Source organism: Aspergillus pseudonomiae (genome assembly GCF_009193645.1).
Source record: "Aspergillus pseudonomiae strain CBS 119388 unplaced genomic scaffold BDV37scaffold_88, whole genome shotgun sequence".
Lineage (NCBI taxonomy): Eukaryota > Fungi > Ascomycota > Eurotiomycetes > Eurotiales > Aspergillaceae > Aspergillus > Aspergillus pseudonomiae.
The window spans coordinates 18,452-30,029 of record NW_022476080.1 but is presented as its reverse complement, the minus strand read 5'-3'; the positions used below and the strand labels follow the sequence as shown (position 1 = coordinate 30,029).

At 48.7% G+C, this 11,578-nt stretch overlaps 4 protein-coding genes across 4 annotated transcripts; 2 read left to right on the top strand and 2 right to left on the bottom strand.

Annotated features, from left to right (window-relative positions):
• The first annotated feature begins 591 nt into the window (after positions 1–591).
• On the top strand, positions 592–3,606 carry lcb2 (putative serine palmitoyltransferase 2). The gene is made up of 2 exons (XM_032080131.1): positions 592–604; positions 727–3,606. Exon 2 carries the CDS (start codon positions 934–936, stop codon positions 2,953–2,955), a length of 2,022 nt encoding a protein of 673 aa, XP_031937162.1. The 5' UTR covers positions 592–604; positions 727–933; the 3' UTR covers positions 2,956–3,606.
• A 2-nt stretch (positions 3,607–3,608) lies between these two features.
• Positions 3,609–5,526, bottom strand: BDV37DRAFT_259236 (PQ-loop repeat-containing protein). Its single transcript, XM_032083116.1, has one exon. The coding sequence runs from the start codon at positions 5,263–5,265 to the stop codon at positions 3,982–3,984; it is 1,284 nt and encodes a 427-aa protein (XP_031937161.1). The 5' UTR covers positions 5,266–5,526; the 3' UTR covers positions 3,609–3,981.
• A 1,047-nt stretch (positions 5,527–6,573) lies between these two features.
• On the bottom strand, positions 6,574–7,345 carry BDV37DRAFT_287158 (uncharacterized protein; the record flags this gene model as incomplete). Its single annotated transcript, XM_032088061.1, has 3 exons — positions 6,574–6,762; positions 6,818–6,989; positions 7,041–7,345. The coding sequence occupies 3 exons, from the start codon at positions 7,343–7,345 to the stop codon at positions 6,574–6,576; spliced, it is 666 nt and encodes a 221-aa protein (XP_031937160.1).
• A 589-nt stretch (positions 7,346–7,934) lies between these two features.
• Positions 7,935–11,200, top strand: BDV37DRAFT_219397 (Zn(II)2Cys6 transcription factor). Its single transcript, XM_032080132.1, has 2 exons — positions 7,935–8,538; positions 8,623–11,200. The coding sequence occupies exons 1-2, from the start codon at positions 8,523–8,525 to the stop codon at positions 11,118–11,120; spliced, it is 2,514 nt and encodes an 837-aa protein (XP_031937159.1). The 5' UTR covers positions 7,935–8,522; the 3' UTR covers positions 11,121–11,200.
• The last annotated feature ends 378 nt before the right edge of the window (positions 11,201–11,578 follow it).

Sequence of the window (11,578 nt, the reverse complement as noted above, 5' to 3'; positions counted from 1 at the left end):
TTCTGGGGCGGTTTTAATTACATATTCCAAAGTAGTAACTAACTAACTAACTACGGAGTAGTAAGATTACTACTGACTACCTAGTAAGATAGTAGTTAGTTTAGATGAGAATTGAGGGAATAAAAAAAGAAAAGAACAAGATCGGGGCTTCAGGGGCCGGTATCTTACCGTACCATAACTTCATATTCCTGGGTGAACCAGCTTGTAAAATGATGCAGGGGCAATGGGACCATACCGTACGATACTATGGGTCCCTGTTGGATACCATTTGGTCTGGACGATCCACTCTTGAAAAAGTCCTTTTATTTTCCCTCCCAACGCTGGGATCCATCGGGGAGGGATTAATTGTGGTTGATGGTCTTTTCAGCTAATTCATATTACTGACTCTTTCTTTCTTCTTCTCTTTACTGTCTCATCGCGATAGGCGTCAATTAATCTGGGCCAGGACAAGAGATTGAATTTGCGATTGGGCTCCGTGCCCTTCCAGTTCCCACGTGCAAAAGGTCTGTGCCTTACGTTACCACCTGAAATTACAGGACCATCAATCACTCCGGCTTGCTCGGAGTTGCATTTGCATCTCACCCTCGTTTTCTCTCCTGTCTTTGTATACCGCCCTCCAGTCTTGGTCTTCTTTCCATTCCTCCCTCGCATCTGTTGACTATTTGCACAAGTGTTTCGCACACTTGGTCTGGATTGTGGCTGACTGCTTTCCTGTGGATACTTCAGACCGTCGCTGTCCTAGTACTTTCTGAGACATTGGCAAGTGAACGAGAACTGGTCAACAAGCACAACTCGCGTCAGGAGTCTCGTTACCTCTTTCCTCAAGTAGCTTCTATTTTCCCTCTCCCTTCCAGGACCGCGGTAGAAGTTTCTCTCCACACCATATCGGTGTTCCTGCGAAATTGGTTGTTTCCGACTGGCGGTTTCCTTGCAATGCCTCGTCGATCCGTCCACTCTTCCGCCAACGACCCCTCCAACGCGCAGTCCACCTCGTCCAACTCTGGAAAGGGCGGTATCGCCTTCAAGGCGCCCACAAGCAAACCTAGTCTCCTGAGCCAATTATTCTCAACCTCCCCTAAGTCCAAATCCGACTCTCAGTCTGCGAACGTGACCGCCAGGGGAGCTAGTGGGAACGCTCATTATACTTCGATCAGCTCGGCTTCACTGTCCTTACCGACTATTTCTCTCTCTACTGCTACCGCGGGCAACCCCAATATGGACGAACCGCCGACCACGCTCTTTCAACCCCCCTCGCCTGAGGAGGCTCGTCGCCAGGCCAAGGCAAACGCGCAATTTGGCACCATCGGCCATCCCAGCCACCGGTATTCCAGTCAGCATCCTGGTGGTGTCTTTCCCGAGCCGATAATGGATGAGCCTCCCTATTATTACCTTCTTACCACCTACATTAGTTACCTAATCCTAATTGCATTTGGACATGTCCGTGACTTCTTCGGAAAACGCTTCCGTGAAGAGAATTACAGACACTTGAAACCCCGAAATGGATATGGTGCCCTCAACAGCGACTTCGACAATTTCTACGTCCGTCGTCTCAAGCTGCGCATTAATGATTGTTTTGAGCGCCCTGTTACGGGTGTACCCGGGAGATACATCACACTGATCGACCGCGCAACTGATGATCACAACAAGCACTTCTACTTCACCGGAACCACCACCGATACGCTGAACCTGAGCTCGTACAACTACCTTGGTTTTGCGCAGTCTGAAGGTCCATGTGCAGACCTCGCCGAGGAGTCAATCAGGAAATATGGCATCACTGCTCCTAGCACCCGAGCGGAGGTTGGCACACAAGATCTTCACATGGAAGTTGAGGATCTTGTCGCCAAGTTCGTGGGCAAGGAAGCGTCAATGGTCTTCTCTATGGGATTCGGCACTAATGCAAACATTTTCCCCGCTCTGGTCGGCAAAGGCGACCTAATCATTTCCGATGAGCTGAACCACGCGTCAATCCGCTTCGGTGCACGTCTTTCTGGGGCATCTATCGGTATGTTCAAGCACAACGATATGAAGGACCTGGAGAATAGGCTTCGGGAGGCTATCAGTCAGGGTCAGCCCCGTACTCATCGCCCCTGGAAGAAGATCTTGGTCGTTGTGGAAGGTCTTTATTCTATGGAAGGGTCGATGTGCAACCTCCCAGGCTTGATTACTTTGAAACGGCGCTACAAGTTCCATCTTTTTGTTGATGAGGCTCACTCAATTGGTGCCATTGGACCGAGAGGCCGAGGTGTTTGTGACTATTTCGGTATCGATACAGAAGAAGTGGATATTCTCATGGGGACCCTGACAAAGTCTTTCGGTGCTAATGGTGGGTATATTGCTGCCGACAAGAATATGATCGATCAGCTTCGTGCAGCGAATTCTGGAGTTATCTACGGAGAATCGCCAGCTCCAGCAATCTTGTCCCAAATCTCGTCTGCTCTTCGTATCATCAACGGCGAAATCATTCCAGGTCAAGGCGAAGAGCGACTGCAACGTTTGGCCTTCAACTCCCGATACCTTCGTCTGGGTCTGAAACGTCTTGGCTTTATAGTGTACGGCCACGACGATTCACCAATTATCCCAGTGCTGCTGTTCAACCCCGCAAAGATGCCGGCCTTCTCCCATGAAATGCTCAAACGAAAGATTTCTGTTGTCGTTGTCGGTTATCCTGCTACACCCTTGGTCTCCTCCCGTGCTCGTTTCTGCGTTTCTGCCGCGCATACTAAGGAAGACCTCGACCGGGTATTAACCGCTTGTGACGAGATTGGCAATGTCCTGCAACTCAAATTCTCGACTGGTGTTGCCGGCGGAGCCCTCACATCGAATGAGGACGCGACCCCTCCTCCAGAGATGGAGAAGGAATGGCACCGGAAGCGAGATCCTGTTGCTCCTCCGCGGTGGCGTATCGAGGACGTTATCAGGCGCGGTGTCCAGGACGCCAAAGGTCCGTTGTATTAGTTCGTCATGATTGCATTCGGTATTGTTACATATACGTTTAAAGGGTTGGCCTACAGATTCGGTTGATGCTGGTCATGCCGCATCACAGGCTGATCGAACCATTACTACCTCACGCTTGCTGTGTATCATTAGACACTCACTCTTGGGTTGTCTCTGCATTCTTATACGTTTTCCCCTCCACATACATGACGTGGAATGGTTACAGGCCTCGGCAAGAAAATCACGAATTTCTGACCAAGCCATCGGTACGCCGTTTGAAACATTAACTACCGGACAGCAAACTTGCACGGGCGCACCTGTTCACTACACCGTGTCCGTGTGACAGAGGGGCTGACCGGACCTTGTACACCTGGTGGCGTTTTTGCCACTTTTTCTTTTCTTCTGGCCCCTTCCCTTCGCTGTCTCCTTATCGACATCCGCTGGTTCACTCCCACCACCAAGTGCTGGAGGAAGGGACAAGACCAAGCTTGTTATTGTTGGAAAGCACGGGGCCACACACTTGTACCCTAATGAGTTTGATGAGCGGTGGGGGCGCAACGGATCGCTTCGTTGGCATATATGCACGTTTACACGTAGATGATTGTTAATACATTCTTATTGAACCCATTTGTATCTTCATATATATATAGCTAGGAATTTAATGTGATGAGGTCATGTACGTTGCTCCAATAAGTCAAATAGTATTCGAGTACCTTAGGTTTATGCTATATATGCACCCCGTATGCAGATATCTATCCGTAACCAAACACCTCAAAGTAAACCCTGGAGTCCAGCCCATTCCTGAATCCAATAACGTCCAAAGGATATATAGAAGAACAACTAAAACAAAGGCGCCGAACGATGGAGAATGAACCTGTGAAAACCGGAGAATTTGAAACGATAAGAAACAGTAAAGCCCACACACCGAAATATCGTCATGAAGTCATAAAGAAATCGTACCTGCTTAACGCAGTCGAGAAAGGTAAATGAGTGTAAAGAAAACAGAAAGTTCTAGATGATTACACGACATGAAGTCTAGTTAATCATTTAAACTGTACCGTATCTATCACAATCTTCTTCTAGAAGCGCCTGGCTTTCTGAGGGAGTACGGTGGTGGTGGGCTTGCCGGGTAGGGGACACGGAGGGGATCCAGCCTCTCATCCAGCCGCGGACTCGCATCCAGCGACTGCGTCCGCACTTCGGATCTTCGATTTCGATAATGGACTCGTCATCTCGCGTGCCGTACATCAGGAATTGCACGCCCATGAAACCGTCAAAGAAGAGGACGCCGAATGCCCCCAGGAAGAAGGGGATAGCTCTGCCTAGCCATTCGGCGCGGTTGTTGCCGTCGGAGTCAGCCCATCCGCCGCCGCCGTACGGAGGGTAGTCGTACCAGGCGTTGGGGTTTGTGAGGAGTGACGTGGAGTAGAAGAAGTTTCCGCTGAATGCGGCCATGAAGAGTAGCGGAGACAGGCCGGATGTGCTCTTGCGTTTGTAATTCTTGTATAATTGAGGTGGGCGGGAGAAAAGATATAGGACGGTTGACATCCATGAGAAAAGGGCACCAAAGAACTCCAGGCTGAGGAAATAGGGGTGCGGTTCGGTGGCTGGCTCCGTTGGTGCTGCGTTGGCCACAACGGCGCAGAGCATCGATGCTAAAAGAACTGTGCGCGTAGAGGCAATAGGCAGGCTGGGACCACTGCTTTTTCTGACCATGGACCGACGGGATGAGCTCAGCTTCTCATTGGAGTACGACGGAACCTGGCCATTATAAGAACCGAAGATAGATTCTTTGCGACCTTTCACATCCTTCGCGTCTGAGTTGACTGTGGTCTCTGAAGGTGCATGGTTGATCGAGTCATTCTCGGAAAAGGATACCCCTTCTAATACACCCCCGGTGCCGCCCTCATGATGTGAGTGAGAGAGACTAGCGTAGCCATTCTGACGCCCTTTGATATGTGTGTACCAGAAAAACTGGAAGACAAGTGTAACGTCGACCAGGACATAGTAGCTTGCAATGATGACTTGCCAAGTAGCTTGCCGAGTGAGTATAGCGCCGATCAGGTTGCTAGTATCTCCCAAGCACCACTCCACAAGAAAGAAAATGGACAAGCCTGACGTAGATTGCAACTGGACATTCTTGTATATCTGTGGGAGTTGTGCAAAGAGCCAGGAGACGATGCTGAGGGTGCCCAACACCGATGAGATGAGAGCGAGCGGCGTAGGTATGCACGTGTGTAGATGTGCGGAAATGGCAGCGAAAAAGGGCGAAGACGGCTCACAATGCTGCGGCAGCGCTTGTGTCAGGTGCTGTATTAAAGGAGGCGGCATATTCTCGATTTGTTGATTTCCACCGAAATATTGGAAAACTGGTCTAGACGACTTGAAACGGAGAGGAGAAAGTCACGACACGGCGAGATGTTCAGATGAATAGGCGAGGGTCCCACGGGGTACTGAGTGCCGGTCTATGCGGTGTGAGACTCGTTCTGCAAGGACAAAGGGGAATAAAAGGAGAGTACGGAGACGGAGAAAGCAAGAGGAGGAAAGGAGATAGGAGTAGGAGGAGTCCAAGGGGGTTCGGCCTGATTCAGATATGGCACGCAGAACGAGTCACACTCCCCGATTAGGTCACGAGTCAAGGGCTGAGCTGAAGATCGGCGATGATGACCGACTCTGATAAGACTTCCATATCTCCGCCTCCTGATTGGCTCCTACTGGATCGTGAAACCCTGCTCCGCTCCGGTTTCCGGCGGCGGATGATCTTCCGTTGGGGTCACGGGATCCCCGGCGGCGGGGAACCGTGACCGTGGGATACCCTCAGTGACGTGGCTCCAATGTCACGAAGTCTAGAATAGACATACTACATATATCTGTTTTCTTCTCAAGCTTAGAGTTACTTTGACCAAACTCACGCGGGTGATATGCGACAGAATAAATGTGGAGCATTGCACCCATCACTAAGATTTACTTTGTGGGGAAAAGTAAACCGTTTCGTCGATAAGATATGCTATCGCTTGGATAGGCAGCTTTTATACTCATGATTTACACATCAGACTACTTCGGATAAAAACAATGACCGGGAGTTGGCAACTAGCGCGGAATTTTACGAGGATGTCCCTCAGGCCTATGATATATTTATTCTACTTGCAAGTGAACAATGTCACCTATGGTTATGGCTTTCCTGCTTGCAATCTTATTCAAAGTTGTCCTCTCCGTTAGAATCTACGTTTCTATCTTCATCCGACATAGCCGGAATGACATCAGTTCCAAGTTTTAAAAAAGCAAAAAGCGATGATCCGATCGACTCTTCACTTCCTCGCCAAATTTGATCGTTGCAGGAACTGAACAATTGGAAAAAGTCGCATAGAACTTGCCAATTCCCGCTTCCCTGAGCATCTGCTTTACGAAACCCAGGAGAGCATAAGGCGCAAAGTAAAAGCTTCACCACGCGTCGCTTCAGATAAATGCCAGAGGAATTTATTGTACGATAGACTAAGTTACTAACATATATATAGAGGCATCATACTCAGGACCAGTGCCATCGAGTCGTTAGGCGTTACAAAACATTCCGAATGTTTATCTTCTAACAATTTTCCCATAAAAGTGTACGCACCAACATAAAAGAGCAGCAAATATCACTCAAGCGATCGAAGAAAAAATGATCCAGGAGGGTATCCAATCAGTAGCTGCCGCTATGGCTACTGTGCCGAGAATGACTGCGATGATGACCATGATGACTATGATGGCGATGACCATGATGATGTTTGTGACGGTGATGATGATGTCCATGGTGATGGTGGTGGTGGTGATGATCGTGCTCATCATCATCTGGTTTATCCTCCATCTTGTCTCCCACGAAGTTACCTAGTATCGCACCACCCACAGCTCCTAGAAGGCCATGGTTACTTTGGTGTCCCAAATAATAGCCTCCAGCACCACCGGCAAGCGCCCCTGCCAGGTTGCGCTCAGTTCCCTCGTTGTCGGAAGTGTTGTTGGCTTCTTGGGGATGAGAGCTTGGTGGATAGTCCCGATCTCGTTCGTCAGTGGGCGCGTTACTGGAATACTTCAGTGTGAACTCATCGGAATGTTATAAAATGGCAGCGTACTAATAATCAGCGTTACTTCCTCGACGGTTTCTTTCTTGCTCAAAGCCTTCCGCAGAAGCTGGGTTGAGGTAGTCCTGTTGCGGGCCCGACATTTGGGGCGGATAAGACCTCGGCGTTTGCGCTAAGTCATACTGCGAGCCATGCTGGTAGTTTTGATCCGGAGGAAATTGCTGCGCATGAGGATGCTGAGACTCATAATCGTACGGTGGATTTTGGTACAGACTGTCTGCGGGCGCGTAAAAGTTCGCCTCGGGTCCAGGACCAGGAGGAGCGTGGTGTGGGTGTTGGGCATAAGGGTCAGACATCGTGAAGGCGGGGTGGAAAGTAGATGCAGGTAGCACTTTGATTCAGGGTCCCGAGGGGTAGGCGTTGGTCAATAAATACTGGGTTCTGTTTCATTTGAGGAGTCATGGAGTATGGATTAACTGCCTAATGACCATAGCATGCAGCGCAGCTGACCTTCTCGCGCGACATTCCGCCAAGATGGTATGAGGTGACAGCTTCTAACATTGCATACCATACCCCAGTCTGCCAGACTTAGTAGAGCCCTTCTTCAGAAGTTCTTGAAAATCAAATAGAACAACCATGCACAAGGCAAAAAGAAGACGGCGAAGAGAAAATAGCACAGGTCTACATTCCCGCGTGACTCTCCACATCTGGACTCGATTCAAAACTGTGACCGAAAGCATGTTCTAATCGCTCACTGGGTAGTCCAACATTTTTACTGCAGCAATTTACCTAAACGACATGGGACGGCATATAGCCAATATCTGCTTTTCAACACAACGGCAGTATTGTCCCATTTATCTTGAGCAGAGGAATTATTCCAAAAATAAGCAGGTCCAACAGATATCAGTATTTGCTCTTACATGCAAAGCGGAGGGTCATCAAGCGGGTATACAAGCGTAGTCTTCTATAGCACAAAGACACCCTTCTAATATCAGTAGCAGATCCAGAGGCGATGCTGAGTCTCAAATATAACTTCCTTTGTGTTCGGTTTCTTGTAGGTCACATTGAAGACATTCCTGGATGACCGCAGTTGACGGACGGAGGAATGGAGGGTAGACTATAAGGCCCAGAATTTATCATTTCTCTTAGATAATTTGTAAGAATATAGGATCTTGTTGTACGAGTAATACTAAATAATCGAGGATTGCTGTGTTGGCACCAAAGAAAGCGACTAGCCGAGTTTGGCTTCGGAGATAAATCACGTTACGACCAAATGCAATCAGACTGAGGGTCTACCAGATTCATCTGATTTAGACATCCTTATCTTCGTTTTGCCTGTCTCGTTGCTCGACTATTGCTCTAGGCAGATACGACCAGATGTGAAACATATGGTTCTCGTTGATTATCACTTCGGCCAGCTTGAACATCCGAGGTTGAGCGTCAACAATTTCTCAACACCAACGCCACTAGATTCATGAATCATACTTCTCTGGAAGTGACCAAGCGGCAACACACTTCATAGACACCCTCGATATGGAGACCCAGATTAGTATGAATACGCCTTGATCCTGGCCATTTTTTTGTTATAGCTTCTGACTCTACGAAGTGTTCTTCAACTGACACGCTCATACAGAGACATCCAGGCTACGACAGAGCTGCCGCTTTTGCCGAGGCCGAAAGATTAGATGTTCTGGAGGACGTATCTGCAAAGCTTGCCGAGACCGTAATATTAATTGCGTTTACGGCCCTGAAGCCCGCAAGGGCCGACCAAAGCGCAAAGGAACGGAGGACAAGTGCACCCTTAACCCGGGTGTCAGCAAGCGCGACAGGAAGCAGTCCATTTCATTGGTTAATACTGCAGTATCCGGCGTTCTGAGCGATGATTCGGTGGTGCACGCATCAGTGGCCCTCGAGAAGGTTCACACTTTGGGCAATGACCTAGAGCAGATGTTTGATGATTACTTTATCAGCAAGACTGGATCGGAATCCAATCTTCTTCAGTTGTCTATGAGTTCTTTTCAGAGACGTCAACAGCAGTCGTATACATACAGTCATCCTACACACCATCAAGTAAATTATGAAGGGCTCTTATCCTCCATTGCCCAAGAGATGGTGGAAATGCTACTTCTGCGCGTTGGCTCTTTGAGATGTGGACAGCCAGAGAACAACCGAACCTTCTTTATTGCTACTCTAGTGGCTGACACTACACCGTCCATGTTCGACCCTCCACAGTATCATAATCCTCTAACAGCTCTAGGAAAGCACCGCATCTTGCAGTTGATTGACATGTGGTTTTCGGTGCATCCTCTGTCGCCACTGGTATCAAAAACCTTGCTTACTAGTGAAGTTAAGGATGGAACAGTGGACGAGGCTCTATTGGCAATCATTTTGGCTGATGCGTATCATGTTTTAAGTGGTGACAGCGAACAACATGGAGCTATACGCGATGAATCCCAGAAGTTGTCTGAGTTTGCCTCCATCCAAATCAAACAGCGCCAGCTACCACTTGGCGACACCGAGGCTCTCTCCACTGTACAAGCCTTGTTTCTCATAGGATGGAGAGAATTGTGCTTGGGTCATGCCCGGCGAGCAACCTGCATTGTGGGCTATACTTGCTATATGGCCTCACGTTTAGAAAAAACATGGAAGAATGCCGATATGAAGAGCGTAAAATTGAATGGTGTTGAAATTGACCTGGTCAAAAAAGAGGTCTTGCAAAATGTTCACTGGTTATGCTTAACCACCACCACCTGGGCGTTTATGCAATTTGATCAGGCCCTTGCGCTCTTCGGCCCCGACGAGATCCCTGATTTTCCCTGCCGGGATGAGACCACCTCCGCCCTGATACGCTTAGACCAGGCGTCCGATAACATATCTACACTGCCGGCACAGATACAAGCCTTACGATATCTATGGCCTCTCAGCCATATCTCCAGTACGGTGTCTCACATCTATATTCTGTATCTCAATATGCCTGCCAAGGGAGTACCAAAGGCCTCATGGCAGGAGCAGCATATTCACCAGTTATACGATCTCCTTCAGTCTTGTGCTGACTTCCCCACGTTGTCGGCTAAGATTAGAGACATCCTTCTTCAGGCGGTACAAGCTGTGGAGAGTCAAACCACGACATTGCCTTCACAACTTTACTTGTTGACTGCCTACCATGTTATAATCACACACATGCTATTCTCTCAGAATAAAACGGACCAAAAGTCGTTGAGAATTTCGTCTACGATCATAAATGCCTTCTGCCAGTCTGCGTCGGCACTTCTGGCCCTTTCGTATCGCTCCTTAGATCCGTCAAAGGGTATAATGCTGGAACAGAGGGAAGGAGGCATGGCGTTCATCAATATGCTTGTCCTGGGGCTCGATACGTGTAGTAGAGCCCTAGTTCATATTTATGACCACCTCAGCCGCGGTTTGATTGACAGTCAAAAAGAAAACACAGCGATCAAACAACAGCTAGCGAATTATGCTGATAAATTTCATCAAATTTGTAAAAGCGATGCGGTGTCACGATGTGGAACTGTGATGCGGCCCGTTAAGAAACGGCTCAAATGGGCGAAATTGGCATTTCAACACCTTCAGATGCCACCTGAGCCCCATCTTGAGGGCTTGTTGTTAGATCTCCCCTTTTCCACTGACCGGCCTGGGGACATGCCATCGTCAGATATAGTTCCTGATGCGCTCTTGGTGAACCAGCAGCCGATCTCAGGCACAACTGATCCATTCTTTGTTGTGGATGACCCCATAATCAACACGCTTCTAAGCCTTCCGGGGATTACTGATGCCCATGAGGAGTTATATCAAGACTATACGTGCCTCCAGCCGAGCAAGCCGAGCATAGGGTCGGAGCAAGATCTTCTCTACACCCCAAACCCAACATCCTTGCTTCCAAGTGATGGGGAAAGTCTAGAGTTGGTGTATCGTGGCGCCAGGGGTTCGCCCCTGAGTCTCGTTAATACCGATGGCCGCCCGGATGAGCTAAACTCCACGCCATCTGACATGACAGAATTTATGTATAATGATACTGTCAATTTTACGCCGCCAGAGCAGACCTTGGATAACGATTTATTGTCACAGTTGCTCAGCAACCCCGATGATAACCTAGGACCCTTGTGCGGCAAATGACGTAGGAGTTTATGGCTGCAACGTGGCCCTCATAATGACGTTAGGCGTCTCATAGCTCTAGCTATGCTCACCTGTTCCTGGCAGTCAAGGCTTCTTATGTCGGCAGCCATTAAAGCAAACACGGCTAACAGCTCTTATGTGAGGCCTGTTCTTAAGGATACTAGTTTCTAACAATCATAAAGCATTGAGTTGAAAATGGATCCGGCGACCACACAGTTGGCTCAAGGCCCGTTATTCTGCCGGATGGACCTTGCCTCAGGCCCCGAAGCCTCAAACCAGGGCCCCTTTGGTGACTAGAGGACAGATGGCGTGTTGACTGGACTCCGTTGTGGCTCGTGTTAGTTCGAAAATACTCTATTGAAACTTGGTTGACCGGTATCGAGTTGTTATTATAGCTCCCGGCTGGGAGACATCTATCTGACATATATCGCTCAAAACTTCCAGGAAACTATACAAAA